Source organism: Astatotilapia calliptera, chromosome 17 (assembly GCF_964374335.1).
Source record: "Astatotilapia calliptera chromosome 17, fAstCal68.1, whole genome shotgun sequence".
NCBI lineage: Eukaryota > Metazoa > Chordata > Actinopteri > Cichliformes > Cichlidae > Astatotilapia > Astatotilapia calliptera.
The window spans coordinates 37,658,040-37,680,433 of NC_137438.1; the positions used below are offsets into that span (position 1 = coordinate 37,658,040).

The window sequence follows — 22,394 nt, forward strand, 5'->3', positions numbered from 1 at the left end:
GGATCATCTCTTTTTTAACCTCCATTACATGTATTTTAGTTTGCTGCAGTTAAAAGTTTGGTGCAACATTGTAACATAAATATTCATGCTTAGCAACTCTGACTGGAAATATTTGCGTAAGCACACAAGCCGAACGCATATATGCATTTTTCTAACAAATGGCTGACTTCCCCACTGATGTGTCACTCATCTTGCCACAAACTGGAGTTTCAGTTCTCGTAACTTTTTTTTTTTTTTGCTGCTGCTGCTGTTTTAATAATAGCATGGTATTAAACCACTGTAAGCACAGCCAACAAACCACAGATTTTGCCCTGAAGGTCAGTGAAAATATCAAGTGAAAGGTATTTGAAGTTGAATGCAACAAACTAAATAATAGGTTTAAATTGTAATTGAATCATTTTAATTGTCCATGTTGAACAACAGGATAAGAAGCAAAGTAAGCCAGTTAAACACTCTATTCACATTTATATCTGACTGCTGCTGATGTTTAATTCAATATGTAAACTATGTTGGCAAATGTTGGCTAGAATGTCAGGTATAAAACAAATAAGTGAATTGGCTTGCCTTCCGATGTCAGGTATTAGCGCAGGCATTCACAAGACTAGCTAAGGTGAAACTGTAGCTGTTATTGTAGCCTAGTTAGGTTTTTTTAAACTAGCTAGAATAAATGTACTGATACAGTTCTGTCAGTAAAGAATGGTCTATACACATCATTGGCACTTATTTAAGGTTTAATACTACAGCATATGAATTGAATTTTAGCATGTGTCTTGACAGATAAACCACTCCTAGCTACATGAAGTGAATTGTATCCCAGACTTGCTCACATGTACGCGGGCATTTTGGTAAACATAGCTTCTTTCTCTGCATTTGGCCTTTTGTCCACTCATAATTAAGGTAAATGAGTGTGACACTGTGATTTTTTTTTTTAATACAATTTTTTTTAACAACAAAAAAGCAGAAAAACGCTGTTTTAAAAAAATTACCATGTACCCGTGGACATATCCATATGTGCTCCATCGCAGTAATGCAAAGTCTTCTGAGTTTCTTGATTCAATCTGCTCACATTAAACTCAACCAGCAAGATTACTTCTGCGTGAAGAATAATTCTTTAAGGACACAAGAAAGAAAGTTTATTCTTTTATTTTTCTTTCCCCCCCCCAGATTGGTTCACACTGGAGTGCTACATGTAGCCTTTTGTGCAAGTTGTCCACTAATACTGGATGAAAAATGTTGAATTTGAAGTCTAAATTAATCAAAACTGTGTCTCAGTCAAGGTGTGAGCTCTGAATGTTACAGTGTTATGTGCTTATGTTGTATATGTGGTGGATTTAATTAGCAACTGCAAACTGAATGTATATGTATGTATGTATGTTTGTTACAAGTTATGACTTTTGAATACATGGTGGCGTGTGAGTCAACTGTAGTCCTGAGTTTCAAATCGCTAAAATGAATGTCAGCTCTTAGTTTCCAAATGATTCAAAGGATTTTCTCGTCATCAGACAGTACCATGACTTTTAAGCTTTGGCTTCAACAGAATAAACTCGATCATCTCTGTTTGCCAAAATGTCTCACATAGAGTACACATCATTCTTGCATACTTCATATCATTAAACGTGTGATTTTTATAGTTTGGACTAGAACCATTAATTGTGAATAAAATACATTGTTGACATAAATATATACTGTAAAGACATAAAGCAATCTAGATGATGATGGTGGTTTTACATGTAAAACTCAGACACTACAAACCTCATCATTTAGTATTTGTTTTGCTCTGAAGAAAACAGGTTTTCCATTTTTGTTTGTTTGCTTTTTAATGGGGTGTTCCAACTGACTAAATGGGTTTTCTCACAGGGAATTTGCAGTATATTTTGTATATTTCAAAAATATACAGTGCCCCTGTGAGGAAAAATGCACTGCAATGTAAGAAAACACCAGCACTGGAAAAGTACACAAAGACGATCAAAGTTGAATAAAAGAGAAAAAAAAATAGCAAGAGCCCCCACACAAAAACCCCTCACAAAACACAGAATTTGTTATTGGGGGGTAGTAATTCATGATGACAGGCTAAACAGTAAATAGCAAACATAAACAGTATTTTATGAATAATGTGATTAAAAGACACATTGCCTAGCATCTTTTCTCCCTCACATCACCAGTGAATCCTCCCCTTCTTTTAAGCATGTTTAAGTAAAATCCTTCGCATATTTGGATTTCTGTCGTGTCTGCAGCTGTTCCATCACATCTTTATCTTCCCCCCCCCAAACACTAGCATTTTTTCTACTTCCATTGTTTCACTTTTTCTGCTTTTGTTGTGTTTATTTAACATCCACTGTGTTTTTTGTGCTTTCCAGAAATTTTCTAAAGTTGCAGTGCGTTTGAACTCTCAGAGCCACTGTAGAAGGAATTCAAAAAAATAAAATTTGTGTTGCCAATAATTAATTAAGACGGCTGAACATGGATTTTGCTCAGACATCCTATATTTTGGATTTGGGGTCAAGGCACCCCATGCGCCCACTCTGGACATTCCCCTGCTAAAAGCACTGACATGTATATCAGGTATTTAAACTGAGGTCCACACAACCAGGTGTAAAAGAAAATATAACTTAACTCAAAAAAATATCAAAATCCTAAAAATCCCTAAAACAAAAAAAAGAAAGCTTACTGACTTTATGTTAGAAGCCAAGGTTAGCTCTGAAGGGACGCAGGGGGGACCTAACCTTATAGGGTGGACAGATGTTTTGCAGTCTTTCCCCCACATTGTAGACACACCCACGGAGTGCCATGGGCGACCAGAAACAACCACTAACAATTCAGTGCGCGTGAGTCTGCGTGTGCGTCCTGGGGGGCCGTGAGTATCGATCCTCCAAAGCGCACAAGAGATCGCATCTGGAGGAATTTTGCGCCCCAGCAGTTTCTACAGCTGCTCTTTACTGTGGAACTTTTATTTCTTCACATGAGAGTTTGGAGCGGAGCCGCAGCCTTGTTCGTCGGTAGGGTATGGCTGTGCGCTCCAGGACGGGGTTCTACAGGCAGGAGATCAACAGAACCGTGTGGGAGGTACCGGAGCGGTATCGAGACTTGAAGCAGGTCGGAACGGGAGCATATGGGACTGTGTGGTGAGTTATGCAAGTTGTAGCTGAAAGTTTTAAAAGAATTTGATTAAAAAAGAAAAAATCTGTTGTGTTGGACTGATTGTCAACAAACTCAACCTATCCTGTGCGTGTTATGCAGTTGGACAAGTCTGTTAGACTTTAAGCAACGTCTGTGTACATACTGTGAAAGGCTATAAAGTACAGTACGGTCTGAAAAGTCTTGAGCCTCCTTTCATTTCTTTATATTTTGCTTCCAGGGAGCCAGGCTTGCTTGTAATTTCTAAATTGTTTCCTCGGGATTTCTCAAAATCTTTCAACGTTTTTCTTTGGCTCCTTTTTGACCCATTTTCAGTCCAGTCCTTGTACCTGACCATTTTCAGAGGGATTATTTTCCCTGCTTACTTGTTCGCTGATTGGTCAGCAAAGCATGAAGAAGACACCTAACTCAAGTGTTGCCTACAGACAACAGTCAGCTTAGCAAATAATCAGTTTTGCACTTTGTTCCTAGCAGCTTGTTGCAAAAACACAACATTTGTTCCTGTTTCTTCAGTTGAATCTATGAGAAATACCAAAGTAACACAGTTGGACAGGCATGAAATGTTGCCTTGCACCAACAAGGTAATTCCCAAAGTGCTATTAGCCAAAAACTTGGCATGTCTTAGCAGCGTGTGCAGTGTGTTGTTAAAAAAAGAGTCCTGTCCTTAAGAAACTGGAAAAAAAAACCAAGCTGACACAGGACCTGAGAGATGCACCTGACTCTTCAGTTGATCCATTTACTGTTTATTGAGGGCAGCTGTCAAGGAAGGAGGACGAAGAGAAATTACACCAGAACTGGACTGAAAATCAGTGGAAACGGGTGTTGTGGGCTGATGAATACAAATTTAAAAAATTGATTCAGAGGACAGCACAGAGGTACAACAGCAAGTGTCTACAGTCATCCATAGAACATGTTGGAGGTTCTGTCATGGTTTGAGGCTCCATTTTAGCCAGCTGTTGGAGATCTCGTCAAAATGGATATTGATAACAAACACATTGCCAATTGTATGTGTTTGCATTGGCCTCCCCAAGAGTCCGGACCTCAACACTGTCAAAGCAGTGTAGTATCAGTCAGTCAACATCCAAAGGAGAGCTTTGAATGTCCGCCCTGAAGACTTCTTAAAGAAACTACAAGGAAACTTGCCAAAGAGAGATCAGGCTGTGTTAAAGAATGATGTTGGACCTACCAATTATCCACTTTCAAGCTTATTAGAATTATAAATTCTGTTTTTGGCTTATATGCTTTATTTCCATGTATGTTTTAACACTTGTCTCAATAAATCTCTGTTTCCATTTCCCATTTTTCTAGGAAATTGTAAATAAATGAAAAGCGACTCAAGATTTCTGCACATCACTGCATCTTATGTTGCAATAAAAGCCTATCTAAGCATCAGGTCCTGGTTGTATGTGCTCTTTTGGTCAGTGGTCTCTCCACAGATGGCTGTCTAGGGCCCCTCTTTGCATTGTGTACTGTGACTGAGGGTCAACAAAGAAAACCCACCCCCAACTCTTATTGTTAGGGTCAAGCTAAAGACCCTGAGTTAATTCCTCAGAATGCACTTTGTCTCCAGTCACATTGCAGTCTACATTTTTTCCCACTGCAGACACGGTGACTTGTCCTGCTAGGAAAAGCACAAGTTTGCTTAACTGGGAAATACATCCACACACACACTAAAAATGGGGCAGGTGCCTGACTGAAACCAAGAACACAACAAAAGAAACACATTTCTATGGAAAAAACATGGAAAGATGCAGTTGTTTCTGGTTTTAATTCAGATCATTAAAAAACGTTTCATTGTGCAATCGGGGTTTGTAATTCCAGTTTAAATTTCAGTCTGACAATAAAACCTGTTTTCTTGCTCATCAGTTCAGCATGGGACCGCCGGATAGGGACACAGGTGGCCATCAAGAAACTCCACCGGCCTTTCCAGACCAAACTTTTTGCCAAAAGGGCCTACAGAGAGCTGCGACTTCTCAAACACATGAAGCACGAAAACGTAAGACGCGGGAACAGCAAATACGACTCACATTATAGCAGATGTTGAAGTTCATGCTTGAAGGAGAAGAGATGTGATTAAATATCATTCCAGTCGGATTTTAATTGAGCTTTTTTTCCCTCCTGGCTTATCAGGTCATTGGGCTGTTGGATGTTTTCACTCCTGAAATCTCACTCGACCGGTTTCGTGACTTGTAAGTTTCTCTCTGCTCTCCTTAACCACTCTTAAAGAATCAGACAGAGCTCATTTGAATTGATCCCATGCCTCTCCGCAGTTATCTGGTGATGCCGTTCATGGGCACCGACCTCGGCAAGCTGATGAAGCTGGAGAGGTTATCGGAGGACAGAGTGCAGTTCCTCGTCTATCAGATGCTGAAAGGACTCAAGGTGAATGAAACCCTCATGAAATTTCTTGAAACAACAGGAAAGTGTTTCAGTGAGCTGATCTGATGCCCCCTCTCTCTGCTTTCTCCACAGTATATCCACTCAGCAGGGATCATTCACAGGGTAGGTGACCTTTGACCTTTTAGACTATGAGCTTTGGGGGTGGCGGGGCTACTTTCTCTTTTTTATACTCGGTCCCATTCATCTCGATTCCCACACAGGGAGCTTTGTTATGTGAGTGTGTGCGTTTGTGTCTGATACGCTGACTGTTAGATCGTGTTATTGAAATGTCTATTTTCAAAAGCCTTTCCTTGATTTTTCCTGCCTCTCAGAGAACTGCTTATTAGAGCAGAAAACATATCAATTACTGCTAAAAAATGTGTCCTTTTTTCACCCTTGCTAGCCCTGCTAAAGAAACAAGCCTTCCAATTCCAAATCCTTTGTCCTGCCTCCCTCCGTTCTCTTCTTCTCCCCTCACCACCAACCACTCACGGCAGATGGCCGCCCCTCCCCGACCCTGGCTCTGCCAGATGTTTCATCCTGTTAAAAGGGATTTTTTTCTTCCTACTGTCACCAAGTGCTTTCTCATAGGGGATTATGTAATTTAATCTAATAAATTTTAGGGTATTTATGCATACAATATAAAGCACTTTGAGGCAATGTCTGTTATTGTAACGGCAGTCTGGCGAAGAAAGAGCGGCTAGTGGGTCCAGCGGGCATGTGGTGTGTAGGTTAGCTGGATAACTCGAGGCCAGTCAGTTAAATCGAACAACAGACCTTATTTGATGTTAGCAACATAAGACCATACATGCCAGGTCTCCACGGCTCTCCTCTGTCCATACTTACATGTGCGGGGATGGGTAGTCGCCGGTGCCATCGCGTTACAATGATGAGGTCTCTCTCTGAACAGACTGTTCGGCTGTAATGGCTGCCGCTGCACTCACACACACACTAGGAGTCTCCCCAACTACTACAATATCAGGACAACACCCCCTAGTGGTGCTGTATCACAATAATAAGGGTTGTTACATGGAATGTAAATAAAATTGAGTTGAATTCCTACTTTTAATGACTAATGTTAAACCTGAATCACATACTGTTTGTATCTCTTGGTCTCATTGGTCTCAACATTTCTTTTCACCACAGGATCTTAAACCTGGAAATTTAGCCATTAACCCAGACTGTGAGTTAAAGGTAATGCCGAATAACAAAGAAGATGTATCGATGTGAAGTCTCTAGACGTAGTCACGTTCTGTGTTAAAGTTCAGTTATTTCCTCCACTTCAGATTCTGGATTTTGGCCTGGCGAGGCAGGCTGATTCTGAAATGACCGGCTATGTGGTGACACGGTGGTACAGAGCACCAGAGGTTATCCTCAACTGGATGCACTATACGCAAACTGGTACAGCTATCTTTCTTATAGGGATGGGGGTAAAAATCAGGAGGATATATTTCTTTCTTAATCCAAAATTGCAGATAAAGATGCTTGGCTTTGGGTTGCAGTGGATATCTGGTCGGCAGGTTGCATAATGGCGGAGATGCTGCTGGGAAAGCCGTTGTTCAAAGGCAACGACCGTATCCTTCACCGTGTTAGTCTAGCGTGTAACCCTTGCCATCTTTTATATGCAGTCTATGTTTAAGACTAACCACCTGAATCCTTCACTTCACAGCAAAATTAAGACTTATTCCCCATTTTCCTATTTTTACTGTCTCTTCATGTTGATCCCATTATACTTGCAAGCTGAAAAGAAAGCTCACAATTGAATATCAAAAATCAGTTAAACACACCCTTCTTAACCATATTTCACTGTCAGACCTGGACCAGCTGAGGGAAATCATGAAGATTACAGGAACCCCATCTCCTGACTTTATTGTGAAACTACAAAGTCAAGATGTAAGTAATAACCCGGGGTTACAGTTCCCTTTGAGTATGAAACACTGGCTGTAAAGTTGAAAAAGGGGAGGGCTGTAAAAGATATGCAATTTGCTCTCTCAGACCTCAAAGGGAAAAGCAGCTGTGGTCAGTCTGGTTTCATAGTTGCTATAATGCATTCCAATACAAAGTTGGTCACAGCGTTTTCACAGTTCTCATCACAAAAAGATGCACAGAAGTTTATCAAAACCATTCCTTTTTTCTCACAGTATGTTTGAAACACATATTTTTCAGATTGAAAGCACAGGAGTAGCTGTGTTTAGGACTTTCTCGGCACTGGGAGTCGAGTGCAGTGCATCTTCCTTACCTATTTTCTTAGTTACTGTAATGCTCTATTTTTCGTACCATAAGGCGCACCGGATTATAAGGTGCATTAAGTGAAACAAAACAGTCAGATAAGTCAAACTTTACTCAACTCATTCTTCTCGCTACTTCCACTTCCGTAACATTGATTCATTAATGTTGAATTCTCTCGCAGCTGCTCGTTTCCCATGTTGTTGCAGTATATTAATGACTAACCTCATATTGTGGATGGATTATCTCAGTTGTTCTCCTGACTGAAGTTTGGTCAGTTTACAGCATCCTGCCATGTAATTGCATTTGTTCCTAACCATCGGGAACCCTCGCATAAACCTTTATTGAGTGGAAAAAAGTTAGCGTTCATCCTCCAGCTTCACTGTGCTTATGTTATGCTAACATAGCTGTGTTGCTAGTGATCACGTAGCACATCATTATATACCAGCTAGCCCAACTTCAGTAACCCTACAAACTTCACTGCTGTTTAGTTTTCTGTCTTCATTTATTTTGGAAGTGACAGCAGAGCTGTACGTTTGAATTTTTTCAGAAATCTCTCAGTCAGAACATGCTATATCATGTTTAGGTGGAAACTAGCGAGCTAACTTCCTGCTAACTTCTAACTCCATTAAATTTAATAAATTCTGTTTTCATGGATGCCTGGATATTAAACTTAATTGTTACACCTGGTAAAGCAGCCACGCTGATCATTTTATTAAAGATGAAAGAATTTAGACAGTTTTTAACTCTCAGTGATGCTGCAGTGTTCGTTTGACTTTGGGACCTGAAGCTGACGGAATTTTAGACCCAGATTACACAGAGTCCGCAAGGCTTCTGACTACGGTAGTCACAATTGTCCGACATTCCATCAAGCGTTGTGTCTTCATAGCTTACCAAAGTTGTACTAAAACATTTTTGACAGATTTTTGAGCGCCGTGTACTACATAAAATCAGTTCGAGGTCAGTAATCACATCCAGAATTCATACATAAGGCGCACCAGGTTAAAAGGCGCACTGGCGATTTTTGAGAAAATTAAAGGATTTTAAGTGCGCCTTATAGTGTGGAAAATACGGTACATTTCGCCAAACTGGTGCATGCGTCTTATTCTTGTATTCTACATGAGTAGCACTCAGGTGACATTTGCATTGAATTAGACTTTAAAGAATTACTTTCCTGTGTAGACTTTAATCAAGCATGTGGAAAGGTCACCTCTTATGCTCAATTCCATTTCCAAAAGTTTTAATCTTGGTTTGCATTAGATTGATTTGGTGCAGCCCCCTCCTCCTTTTAAAGCAACTTTCTCATGATTGGCTGCCCCTCACAAATAGAAGGTTTGAGCAGTAAGTGGGTGGGGCTTGTTGAAATGACAATAGTAGACATATGTGCTGTCACTGATTTAATATTTCAAATGATCAACCTTCTTCCTCTCCCTCTGCGAACAGGCCAGAAACTACATCAGAAGCTTACCAAAAGTGCCAAAAAAGGATTTGCACTCAATTTTCTCCAAAGCTAGCTCAAATGGTACGTGATCATACACCATCCATAAATTACACTAAGCTACTATCATCCAGAATATGACATGTCTCTGCATTACAGCTGTATGTGTCTTGGAAAAGATGCTGCTTCTGGACCCTGACCAGAGGCTGAGCGCCTCTGAGGCGCTTGACCTCCCTTTCTTCAGTGAGTTCAGAGATACGGAGGAGGAGACCGAGGCGCTGCCATACGATCAGACCCTAGACAACACAGAACTGCCGCTGGACCTGTGGAAACGTAATAAAAAAATACTGGAGTTGTTCAAAAATATTCTGAAAGAAATATGACAGAAGTCTGTTGAATCCAGAATCGAATGTAAAATCATGTTATCTTAGCTTAAAAGACCTCATAAAACCGTGTCCCCTCTACATCACACTATCAGATTGCTGGCTTACTTGTGGTTCTGAAGGTATTTAAAAGTAGAATGGGAGGTACAGCTGTCACGACAGATGGCCCCGCCCCTCCCTGAGGCTGGTTCTGCCAGAGGTTTCTTCCTGTTAAAAGGGAGTTTTTCTTTCCCACTGTCACCAAGTGCCTGCTCACAGGGCTCATCTGATTGTTGGGGTTTTCGCTGTATATTTGTAGGGTCTTTACAACATAAAGCGCCTTGAGATGACTGTTGTTGTGATTTTACATTATATAAAATAGAATTCAATTGAAATTAATCGAGTTGCAAAAAACCTATTACTCAGCTGTTAATGTTTTGGCACAGATCTTTACTGTTTTGGTCCTTTCCCCCCAATTCTCCTTTTTTTGTTCTAATCTGCAGCCAGCAGTTGTTCTTCAGGTTAAAAAAACAAATCTAAGAAAGCCTCTAATGCTTCCTGGTTAACACCAAACAACCAAACAAAGTGGGGCATTTAACTGCTGAAGAACCAGATTTTTCCTTTAGATAACCCCAAACATACAGAAAAGATGTATAGATAATAGGTAAAAATTGACAATGTGAATGACAGTAAAAAAAAAAAAAAAAAAAAAAAAAATTAATTCCATGAAGTTGCAGTACCTTCCCTAGGCCAAAAGAGGTCAGTGTACGCTAATCTTACTTGATGCAGATTTCAAATCTAATAATACACAGAAGCTGCCTTGATTCGTAACATAATCAGCAAGGCAGGCAGTGTCTTAGTTGTTAAACTTGAGTTTAGCATTGCTGTTAATAACAGTTTCCTCTTTTGTGTTGTGCAGGTCACACTTTCACAGAGATACTGACCTTCAGGCCACCCAAGGACTCGAAAGAGACGTCACTTTAAGAGCACACACACACACACACACACACACACACACACACACACACACACACACACACACACACACACACACACACTCTTACAAATAAAATTGCACCTACTTGCACCTACACCCACAAGTATTCTTTTCCTTTGACATTTAGTATTTGTGTAGAAAGACTGAATGTTATTAGTTTGTCAAAATGTTTGCTTTCAATAAATGTGGTCTATTCAGTTGTTTTAAGTTGTGTTAAGTTGTTGTGTTGTAGTTTATTATATGCATGTGTTTGATTAGTTTGAGATATATAAAGTGCTTTGAATTGTCAATAAGACTAGAAAACTGCTATATAAATGCCTTTCTATTTAAATGTTTGCTGTTCGAGTGGTCAGACCTGTGACATTTCCTTTTTGGGCTACTCTCTACAACTATCACCACCCTAGATTCAAAGCACTCCTTTTATCTGGCTCTGAGCCTGTAGCCCAAAGATGGGAGTACTGCTGCAGTGTAATTCTCCACTCTTTAAAATCAGCTTCTGGAAAATTGACCCAAGGTGCACAAACTCATCCATCTAAATCGGTTATACATAGCTGATGAAATTCTGAAACCTTTGTGTAACCACTATGGGTCGCACTGTGCTACGAAACAAAAGCAATGGATTGCTCGGTGACGAAGAAGGGTGATTTCTTTTCAGCTCTTACTGATATGAGCTGTGTGCTTAGTCATGTTGACTGGCTGCCTGACTGCTCTGTGTCAGTGGACTGTTTCCCGGAGATACACTTCAGCTTCGTACAGTAAAAATGGATAATACCTTCACATCCAAACCAAAAGGAGAAAACACAAATGTCATCAGAATTTCGGTGTTTCTGTTTCTGGCAGGTAACACAATCCTTCGATGAACTCAAATGTAGCTGTGATAAAAAAGTTAGCGTGGCACACTGTACATAGGGCTAACGCGTTTCTATTGACAGTTAACCTTTTTCTGCTTTTTCAGTTTTGTTGCTGTTTTTCCAAATTCTTACGTTTAACATTCTATATTTATCTACAAAAGTATGCTGAAAAAGTAAATTGAATCAAGTTAGACATTATGAGCACTATTATTTTTGATTCTTAAAATATGTTTTGCTATCGTATATTTTTTGTATAACTTTAAGCTCAACAGCTGCCAAGTTAGTAGTGGGTAACTTATGGATCCATGTGAAGATTATTCATAAAAACAATTTGAAGGCTATGCAATTTATTTAAGCCTCCCAAGTAAAATAGTTACTGGCAGAGGTGTGGACTCGAGTCACATGACTTGGACTCGAGTCAGACTCGAGTCATTAATTTTATGACTTTAGACTTGACTTGAAAAAATGTTCTAAGACTTGTGACTTGACTTGGACTTTTACACCAATGACTTGGGACTTGAATTGGACTTGAACCGGTTTACTTGAAAAGACTTGATATTTTACCCCAAATATAAAATTTAACATGCATATTATATAGAGATTGAAAATGTGACGTCATTCACGGGTAGAACCGCAAAGGATTCTGGGAACTCGTGGCAAGCGGTACTAGCGCACGCAGGCTTTCAATTGAAATCAGTCACACAGCAATAAAAAGAAACACAAAAATGTCAAGAAGCTGTTGTATTATTAACTGCAATAGCCGGTCGCATGACAGCCACGGGAAGCCGACGGGTAAAGAGATCGTTTTTATCGGATTACGTCGTTGAAGAGAAATTGTTCGAGCCGTGTTTCCAAAGTAACAAAGACGCGACGGATGGCCTGGATTGCAGCCATTCAAAGATCAAATATAACGTCCCAGAACCCTCCAGCTCACAGGTTAGTCTGCTCCAAGCATTTACACGAAGGTCAGTCTGCTGTTGTAGTTAATACGTCATTTTCATAACATAATTGGTGATATAGGTTACAAGCAAGTCTGGCGCTGAACAGAAATTGTGGCGCTATGCTCCTTTGTTTATTGTGCATAAATAGTGAATTGTCCTGACACAATATTGCGTTTCGCTTCTGTTATTATGGTACATTGACAAAAACATATACTTTTATTCACAGGATAAAACAGTTGTTTTGTATCACTAATTGCCCAGTACGATTACAGCATACAATATTATTGTCACTGCTACATTTCTGTGATGAACCAGAAATTATTTCCACTACTAATTAATTACCGTTGAGCTCAAAGGTCCTATTAATAAACGGTTAAGGAATGTGTATTTATGACGACGATTTGTGAGACTGGTAAACTTATGATACGTACGATGGTCTTTCGTTCTACACGGTGCATTTCAAGGTCCTGCACCCATCCGTCGGTAAACTGTACCTGGGCTTGTTGCAGTGACCTGAAGTTACTAAACTTCATGAGTGTATGCACTCACTCCAAGAACCGTATGATTATAAATAATGCATATAAATATGCTAAGATGAGATGGCTGACTTCATCTAACTAGCAAATGTTTTCCAGGCTACGTTGGTGATACAGTTTTTTTTAATATGTATGATATTTTTGTCATGCGATTTTAAAGCCGGTCCTACAACCGCATCCAAGAATAACATGCAGCTTATCTCAGAACTGTCGGTGAAAATTATTCTTGGAGCTAAGTTTAATTGAGCTGCATTTTAAAGAGGTGCAATTTCACAATTTGTGTATATTTTCTAAGTTCACTATTTTGTCATGTGTTGAGAAAAACACAGATTTTAAAATTACATGGTCTAATATTTACATTTAGCATAACTGCAACATTATTTTTTCGTTTTTTTTTTTAAAGACTCGAAAGGACTTGAAATTCAAAGTTTCAGACTTGTGACTTGACTCGGACTTTTACACCAGTGACTTGAGACTCGACTCTGACTTGCCTGACATTACTTGAGACTTGACTTGAGACTTGAGGATAAAGACTTGAGACTTACTTGAGACTTGCAAAACAATGACTTGGTCCCACCTCTGGTTACTGGTAATATCTAGTCATCAGCCTCTGTAAGCCTATGCATCAGTAATCCAAGGAGCTTGGCGAGAAAAGCGGCTGGACTTCTTTATGGTGAGGTGAGGTGAAATGAAGTCCAGTTGTTTTTCTTTCCAAGCTCCTTAGATTAGCATGACCTGGATGACTGAGAACCTGCACAGATATATGCATAGGTCTATGGCCATGATTAACAAGATAATACTAACACGGTGTAATTATAAACACAAGTACAGAAGAAGTGTAAAGTCAGCACAAGGCCTGCAGTAATGCTACACTTTGCTAACGTTAGATGATTCTTCACATACCTGTTAGCTTAAGATAAGCAGCAAGTAGAGTTGATTAATAAAAACAATCCCAAATAAAAAACTTGTTAACAATCTGTTCCTTACCTTGTATGACCGAAAACAGCCCAAAATAGCTGAAACTTTGTTTAGGCCTACATTTTCTTGTAAACTTAAAAGCTTACATGTTTTATGTAGTTTGCTTTACTGGTTGTTAGGCTTTCACCCAGTACTGTCTTCAGATGGAAAGCCCTCTGAACTGGCTGACAGTGGTAAGTGATTTTACATTTAATTCAATACAAGTCTTATGCTAATGCTGTTCTAGGTATCATCATAAACAATATATAATAAATGAACTGTAGCTGTAAATAAATTTGAACATTATGTGCAATAAAGTACTAATTTTTGTGACATTTTCTGAAGGCTTGAAACCAGTCATTATTGGCCCAAACTATGTGACGGTGGGTGTGCCAAGCAGCATTGAGTGCGGTTCCAGTTGTGGGACATGTACCTACTCCATGTCTCTGGATGGACAAAGTGCCGTGGGTCAAAGCAACATGCTAGCCTTTACTATTAATAGTTGGGTACCTTCTTTAACAGTGACATGTACAGTCTCAGGCGACAACGGGCTGAGTGCTACGGCAACAAAGAACATCCAGGTTTTAGGTATGAGCTTGTTAGATCTTTTACAAAACTAAGAGCAGTTCACTGAGTTATTGTCATGTGAAAAATTACGGACACTAGCCCATACTGGTTCCACTAATGACAAATATATATTTTTCTATTATAGCTGGACCTACCAATGTTTCCATTTCAGGCCCCAGTTTGATGAATCCCACAGTGAGCCATACCTATAATTGCTATGCGTACTGTCAGCCATCCTGCTACTACAGCTGGAGGACAGATAAAGGCCCATGGATCCGTAGTCAAGGAAATGTTGTTTCTATCACTCCTCGGGAGATGGACACCTCCAAAACTGTCACCTGCAAAGCCACCAATCGCATCTCTGGGCTGTTTGCCACTGCTACTCAAAACATAGCTGTGACATGTAAGTCAAGATTTGGAGACAAATGCAAAACTGGGAGCAAATACCTTTACACAAAGATTATTTTACTAATAAAAGAGGGATATGGTCATAACTACTTCTTAAGTTCCAGTAATTTTTTTTAAATAGAAGAAATCTGGAAGTTGAATATTTAAAGAAGATTGTTACAGACGGTTAGCCTGCCCAAGCAGAACTGCAAGCCTTTCATTTGCTAACTCTAAAGTTTATAGGTTTAGATGTTTTGTACCATTGTTACACCCCGGCCTAGGCAACCGGAGTGCAACACGAAAAAAGTAAAAATAAAGAAAAAAAAAAAACACACACACAAAAAACCCCACTAAAGCTCACCACCAAAATCCCGAAACGAAAGTATCGACAAATCTATTTACAACAAACTATTTATTTATAACAAAACACCAAACTATTTACAACACGGGGGAGATCGCGACCATGACACACTGAAACACAGGGTTTAAATACCTAGAGGGAGCAATCAGGAAAATGGACAACAAGAGGGAAACACAGCTGGGGCAACTCAGAACTGACGAGACAGGGAAACGTAAACTGAAAAGACTAAGATAACACAGACTTTCAAAGTAAAACAGGAAACACATAACAGTCACGCCAAAAACAACACACTGACAACACCGAAACGTAACAGTTCCCCCCACCCAAAAATCAAACATTTAACACCAAGTGAAAAGTTTGATCCAGACAGACGAAGCCGATGAAGGCTGGAGCGGCCCCACGGACCCTCCAGCGAAGGCGGATGAAGGCTGGAGCAGTCCCTCGGACCCTCCAGCGGAGACGGACAGCTGAAGCGAAGGCAGACGAAGCTGATGAAGGCTGGAGCGGTCCCACTGACCCTCCAGCAGACGACGAAGGCTGGAGCGGTCCCACGGACCATCTAGCAAAGGTGGATGAAGGCTGGAGTGGTCCCTCGGACCCTTCAGCGAAGGCGAATGAAGGCTGGAGCGGTCCCACCGACCCTCCAGCGACGACAAAGGCTGGGGCGGTCCCACGGACCCCCCAGCGAAGGCAATCCCGGACGAGCCCCCATATGTTACACCCCGGCCTAGGCAACCGGAGTGCAACACGAAAAAAGTAAAAATAAAGAAAAAAAAACACACACAAAAAACCCCACTAAAGCTCACCACCAAAATCCCGAAACGAAAGTATCGACAAATCTATTTACAACAAACTATTTATTTATAACAAAACAACAAACTATTTACAACACGGGGGAGATCGCGACCATGACACACTGAAACACAGGGTTTAAATACCTAGAGGGAGCAATCAGGAAAATGGACAACAAGAGGGAAACACAGCTGGGGCAACTCAGAACTGACGAGACAGGGAAACGTAAACTGAAAAGGCTAAGATAACACAGACTTTCAAAGTAAAACAGGAAACACATAACAGTCACGCCAAAAACAACACACTGACAACACCGAAACGTAACAACCATATTTAATCTTCTACAAAAACAGAAGTGTCAAAGGGACTTGTTTTATGTAGTGATGCACCAATTCATTTTTTTCTAAGAACCATAACTGACAGTATAGACAAAAAAATTTTTTTCTTCAATGCAAAACTATTGGGTTCATAATAAATATTTACTCCAAACTGCAGTAAGTTCTAATATGTTACCACACTTAAACAACTTCAAACAAAATCACCTACTACTGGAAAGAGCTACAAATGATGAAAAAAATGTTTTTCAGATATTAAAATAGTTGTTGTACATCCCATTTTACCTTACATATTCAACCATACCTAACAAAAGCAAGAGATTTGTGTACCAAAAGTTGCACTGATCCTCTTTATTCATCTCACAACTGCTTTGATGCTTTTCTTTTACCAACCCTGCTGGCTGGCTCTGACCCATGGGTAGTAAATTTGTATCTAAGAATTATAAATGGCTAACAATAACCATTTATATGTGTCCCAAAATGTAGGCTGTATCCTTTGGAGGCTGCATTTGAAGACCCGTTACGTCACAGCCAGGCGATGAGGGCTGTCCCAATTCATCGACTCCTTCAAATGCGGCCAACAAATGCGTCCTTCATTTCCCCAAATTTGAAGGATGGGTCGGGTGTGTCCTTCATGGCCCACCATATCCCAGAATTCATAGCGCGACCCAGCCAATTCCAGTTTCCAACAATGGCGGCAGCTACTAAGTTTTAATATTACTCTTATTTGGTCTGAGTGCAGTCAGTTGCCCATAGACATTGCCTGATGAGTGCTAATGACTAAATAGAGTGCACCTGTGTGCAATCTAATGTCAGTACAAATACAGCTGCTCTGTGACGGCCTCAGAGGTTGTCTAAGAGAATATTGGGAGCAACAACACCATGAAGTCCAAAGAACACACCAGACAGGTCAGGGATAAAGTTATTGAGAAATTTAAAGCAGCTTAGGCTACAAAAAGATTTCCCAAGCCTTGAACATCCCACGGAGCACTGTTCAAGCGATCATTCAGAAATGGAAGGAGTATGGCACAACTGTAAACCTACCAAGACAAGGCCGTCCACCTAAACTCACAGGCCGAACAAGGAGAGCGCTGATCAGAAATGCAGCCAAGAGGCCCATGGTGACTCTGGACGAGCTGCAGAGATCTACAGCTCAGGTGGGGGAATCTGTCCACAGGACAACTATTAGTCGTGCACTGCACAAAGTTGGCCTTTATGGAAGAGTGGCAAGAAGAAAGCCATTGTTAACAGAAAACCATAAGAAGTCCCGTTTGCAGTTTACCATGTGGGGGACACAGCAAACATGTGGAAGAAGCTGCTCTGGTCAGATGAGACCAAAATGGAACTTTTTGGCCAAAATGCAAAACGCTATGTGTGGCGGAAAACTAACACTGCACATGACTCTGAACACACCATCCCCACTGTCAAATATGGTGGTGGCAGCATCGTGCTCTGGGGGTGCTTCTCTTCAGCAGGGACAGGGAAGCTGGTCAGAGTTGATGGGAAGATGGATGGAGCCAAATACAGAGCAATCTTGGAAGAAAACCTCTTGGAGTCTGCAAAAGACTTGAGACTGGGGCGGAGGTTCACCTTCCAGCAGGACAACGACCCTAAACATAAAGCCAGGGCAACAATGCAATGGTTTAAAACAAAACATATCCATGTTTTAGAATGGCCCAGTCAAAGTCCAGATCTAAATCCAATCGAGAATCTGTGGCAAGATCTGAAAACTGCTGTTCACAAACGCTGTCCATCTAATCTGACTGAGCTGGAGCTGTTTTGCAAAGAAGAATGGGCAAAGATTTCAGTCTGTAGATGTGCAAAGCTGGTAGAGACAGACCCTAACAGACTGGCAGCTGGAATTGCAGCAAATGCTGGTTCTACAAAGTATTGACTCAGGGGGCTGAATAATTATGCACACCCCACTTTTCAGTTATTTATTTGTAAAAACTGTTTGGAATCATGTATGATTTTTGTTCCACTTCTCACGTGTGCACCACTTTGTGTTGGTCTTTCACGTGGAATTCCAATAAAATTGATTCATGTTTGTGGCTGTAATGTGACAAAATGTGGAAAAGTTCAAGGGGGCTGAATACTTTTGCAGTCACTCGGATAACTTAAAAATGTAATTGTTTGGCTTTTTTCGGTGTATTATTTTTTCCGGAGTAAATTGGTTTGGCTGAGATCAAAGTTATTAGATTAGATTAGATTAAATTAAACTTTAAACTCGGGTGGGTTCCTCTGGGATTTTCGCACAGCTGAATAAATGTCAAACAGAAAACTGACTAAACAGAAGTGTGAGATGGTCGAGAATTTACGCCAGCGTCCGGTTATATTTAGATAGCAAGGAGCAGATGGCTGAGTTTATTTAACTCCACCGAGACGGAGACGCAGATCTGAAGGCTAGACCGTCCCATTTCACAGCCTCGCACTTCCGGCCTTGTCGGTCTTCGAAGGACCCGATCCACGTAGACCGCGAAGGCCGGTCCGAAGGATGCGGCCTACGTTTTGGGACACCGCTACAGTATAGCCAGCTACTAGCTACCTTCCTAACCTAAGAAACAGAAGTGATAAGAGAATGTTTGCTGTCATGACAAAGGTTTGTTGGTAGTGTGTTTAAAAGAGATATTGACGAGGTAATTGTATATTAACTTTGTACGACAATGTGTTTCACAAATCATCTGTCTTTCAGTTGGACCATCAAAGGTTCAGATTGAAGGCCCAGACGTTGTAGAAATTGCGGAAACGTATAAATACGTGTGTACTGCCGAATGTCACCCTTCTTGTCGCTTCCTGTCGTCTGTGGACAGTCAGACCGTGAGGGGCAATGTGATCGAGATGACAGTGGATCATCCGCTTAAATCGGTGACTCTCAAGTGTGAAGCGCAAAATACTGCCTCAAGGAAGACAGTTACAGCCCTAAAAACTGTACAGATGAAAGGTAGACAGGCTGAAAACCATGGTTTGATGTAAAGCTTACAAGATATTAACTGTTTTTACTGATACTTGACTCAGATCTTTGCTTTCTGCTTGTGTTCAGTGATAGACCACAGTCTGTCCACTCGCCCTGAAGAAACTTCAGCCCTGCTGCTCCTTGCCTTCGGCATTGCTGCTGCCTTCACACTGTGATTGAGTACAGAACAGGTGAGGCTCTTCATGTTGCACAGTTTATTATCATTATTAAATATTACACAAATAGTTTTTGGCTGTAGTAGTAGTAGCATGTTTATTATTACGTTTGAGTATTATTATTATACAGTATTTATTAAGTGTCAGCATCAATTTAGTGTCAATAACATTTTTTTTCATCAGATAAATAATTTATCTTCTTGTCTCTGTGTTCTTTTCTCTCAGATCCTTTTTTAGGCGCTGAGGATCAGTTTTGCGAAGAAATGGCACTGAATTGCTGACTCACCTGTAGCCTAGTGCACATTGATCTTATGCATTTGCCTCACATGTTGTTAATAGGCGGATCCATGTTTGTACTTGATAAATTAACTTGAAATGTTGTATGCGAAGGGAGTGTTCATACAAAACTGACATTCTTCTGCACTGATACAATTTAAATGTGTACAAAGAACACATTCTTCTTCTGACATGTACAAAATTATCATCTCTATTAATAAAAACGGACCTACTCTGGAACTCAATGACAGTCTTTTTTTAAATGGTTTGGGTAAACCTAGAGGCAAACACTTATATCTTTATAAATGGAAAATCAGTGCTAAAATAAATCACAACTAATCACTATTAATCCATGTGTGGTGTTATCAGCTTTACTACAGGAGCTGAAGCTTCTGAAAATCATAAAGACGTAAAATATATTTATATAAAGCGCCTTGAGGCACTATATAAATAAAATTGAATTAAAATTGAAAAATTTAATATAGTTCAGTTACAAAGGTTGTACCTGGGAAATTTTTGCTTTGTCACCCAATCAACAAAAGAAAAAAAGCTGGTGAAGTCACACATACTTGAGTCATCTCAGTTTCCTACTAAATCAGTAAATAAGAAAAGTTAATTTAATGAGAAAAAAACTTTTTTAGTGTTATATTTTTAAAGGCGATGGGTGGCAGGTGTGTTTCACTTGGCCTTAGCAACATTTAAAGCCAGGAGAAAATGTGAAAAAGTTCAAATTTCTATTATTCATTTATTTTTAATATTATGCCGCTTTTTTACTGGTTTGTCACACTTGAGATTAAATGAGGCTGTTTGTGACCCGTGAACTGAAATGATTTTCACGCCCTGCTTTATCAGAAGAAAGAATGAGTAACCAGCACAGCCACAGTTTCCTGTTGATAAGAATCTGCACTTAATGAGCAGTCAAGTGTTATTTAATTTCACAATGTTTGCAGTCTCAGGGAAAATGTCATATGTTTCATAAATCTTATCACATTTAGAACTTTATTTGCGGTTACCTATGAATTAATCTGTTAAGTGTTTCCCACACTTGTGCATTTAAAGGCTGTAATCTCATGTCACAAAGAGCACTGGCAATTAACACTGAGCTGCTAAAGGCGCATGAACTTATTACTTAACAAATGAACTTTTCATTTTGGTTTTATAAAAATAAATGTTGAAAACACCAAACGACACCTCCACACTGACACTGTAAATCATCGCAGGAAGATGACCTGCACGTATTTGCTCTGACTGCAATAATTAGCAGATTAAGTATTTATTAATTCTATATCTTTTCTGCATAAAGTCAAACCTCTTCTCAGTAAAACTGTGGTGAATTATTTTGCTGAAGATGTGATGAATTTTAAGTATCCTAATGCACATTATAAAAAAGTGTAATATAAATGTCAAATGATTCAGCTCTGTATTAGGTCTCATTACTTTTAAGATGTGCAGCAATTTCCTCATCAGCAGTAAAAAAGAAAAGACTAGATAAAAACAGAAACACCAAATGTGACTTAAATTTGAAACAAACATTAAAACTGTGATTTCCAATCAGCCCAACTTTATATACATGGTTACACAAACAGAACTTTCTGTTTCAGATGTATGGCCTGTGGGTATAGGCATCCAAGAGTGTCAGAAATGCCACCGTGCCGGTGGTTAGCAGAGTTGCCTCACAGCAAGAAGGTCCTGAGTTCAAGTCCACCATCAGGCCGGGGTCTTTCTGTTTAGAGTTTGCATGTTCTCCCTGTGTTTGAGTGGTTTCTCTCCGGGTACTCTGGCTTCCTCCCACAGTCCAAAGACATGCAGTTACTGGGGATAGGTTAACTGGTAACTCTAAATTGCTCATAAATGCGAATATGAGTGAGAATAGTTGTCTGTCTCTATGTGTTTGCCCAGTGACAGACTGGTGACCTGTCCAGGGTGTACCCTGCCTCTCGCCCTAACACAGCTGGGATAGGCCCCAGCAACCCTGAAAATGATATGTGGAAGAGAATGGACGGATGGGAAAAAATGTGACTATGAGACAAACGGATACTGTAAGTGTGCTGTCTCATTTAAATCTAATTGAAGAGGAACTAGAGCCGCAAAGAAACAAAAAGGAAAATCTAAAATAAAGTGTGAAATACAGAAAAATAAATAAATAATCTTAGGAAAGAAAGCTGGACTAACCATTGTGTGTTTGGGATAATAATTTTGAAGTTTATAAAAATCCTGGCAACTTGAATTACAACATATCTGTGATTAACTAGGTTAACTATAACGTTTTAGCTTCAATGGCAAGTGTTTCTACCTTGGCCACATAATACATTTATTTATAGGCGCCTTTAAGACCCTCATGGTCACCTTACAATAACACAAAAACAATAGCAGCAATAAAATACAATAAACATGGCAAAAAAAGATTTAGACTTAAGGTAAAAAAAACAAAAACACAAGCATGAAAGTATAAAAGCTGAGTAAGGTAAAAATGAACTAAGACAGATCAGGTGTATGCAATTCTGAATAGATGGGTTTTGAGACGTGATTTAAAAGTGGAGAGAGACAGATCTGTGAGCACAGGATTATTTTTTGCAGCACTGTTCAGAGAAAAAAAGAAACCCAGACAAAAGAACCAGCTGATAACCAACATGTACTTCTTTTACCCCTCGAGGTTGTTTGCTTTTTGTGTTGAGTGGTTGATAACAGTGGGCATACCATTTCTCCCATGTATTATAAGGACTGT

The 22,394-nt window shown here is 39.9% G+C and overlaps 2 protein-coding genes and 1 long non-coding RNA gene across 5 annotated transcripts; all 3 read left to right on the forward strand.

Moving 5' to 3' along the window:
- The first annotated feature begins 2,797 nt into the window (after window positions 1-2,797).
- On the forward strand, window positions 2,798-10,744 carry mapk12b (mitogen-activated protein kinase 12b). Of its 3 annotated transcripts, none has more exons than XM_026148143.2 (12): window positions 2,798-3,122; window positions 5,002-5,131; window positions 5,266-5,324; window positions 5,406-5,517; window positions 5,608-5,637; window positions 6,661-6,708; window positions 6,801-6,915; window positions 7,017-7,088; window positions 7,328-7,407; window positions 9,184-9,262; window positions 9,338-9,511; window positions 10,460-10,744. In XM_026148143.2, the coding sequence occupies exons 1-12, from the start codon at window positions 3,004-3,006 to the stop codon at window positions 10,522-10,524; spliced, it is 1,083 nt and encodes a 360-aa protein (XP_026003928.1). In that variant the 5' UTR covers window positions 2,798-3,003; the 3' UTR covers window positions 10,525-10,744. The 3 variants fall into 3 exon arrangements, with proteins under 3 accessions (XP_026003928.1, XP_080148004.1, XP_080148005.1); XM_080291878.1 differs by having other exon boundaries at window positions 2,819-3,122; window positions 6,990-7,088; XM_080291879.1 differs by lacking the exon at window positions 7,017-7,088 and having other exon boundaries at window positions 2,819-3,122.
- A 417-nt stretch (window positions 10,745-11,161) lies between these two features.
- On the forward strand, window positions 11,162-19,909 carry LOC113009330 (uncharacterized). Its single transcript, XM_026147558.2, has 7 exons — window positions 11,162-11,377; window positions 13,963-14,016; window positions 14,168-14,410; window positions 14,535-14,792; window positions 18,957-19,205; window positions 19,305-19,408; window positions 19,619-19,909. The coding sequence occupies exons 1-6, from the start codon at window positions 11,299-11,301 to the stop codon at window positions 19,391-19,393; spliced, it is 972 nt and encodes a 323-aa protein (XP_026003343.2). The 5' UTR covers window positions 11,162-11,298; the 3' UTR covers window positions 19,394-19,408; window positions 19,619-19,909.
- Window positions 15,630-15,964, forward strand: LOC145421485 (uncharacterized). Its single transcript, XR_013902855.1, has 2 exons — window positions 15,630-15,705; window positions 15,748-15,964. It is a non-coding gene; the product is annotated as an uncharacterized LOC145421485 (long non-coding RNA).
- Window positions 19,910-22,394: the final 2,485 nt, after the last annotated feature.

Coding starts and splice junctions, on each gene's coding strand:
- mapk12b (XM_080291878.1), top strand. CDS start 3,004: ATGGCTGTGCGCTCCAGGACGGGGTTCTACAGGCAGGAGATCAACAGA. Junction 5,132..5,265: donor AACACATGAAGCACGAAAAC/GTAAGACGCGGG, acceptor CTGGCTTATCAG/GTCATTGGGCTGTTGGATGT. Junction 5,638..6,660: donor CAGCAGGGATCATTCACAGG/GTAGGTGACCTT, acceptor TTTTCACCACAG/GATCTTAAACCTGGAAATTT.
- LOC113009330 (XM_026147558.2), top strand. CDS start 11,299: ATGGATAATACCTTCACATCCAAACCAAAAGGAGAAAACACAAATGTC. Junction 14,017..14,167: donor CTCTGAACTGGCTGACAGTG/GTAAGTGATTTT, acceptor CATTTTCTGAAG/GCTTGAAACCAGTCATTATT. Junction 19,206..19,304: donor AAAAACTGTACAGATGAAAG/GTAGACAGGCTG, acceptor GCTTGTGTTCAG/TGATAGACCACAGTCTGTCC.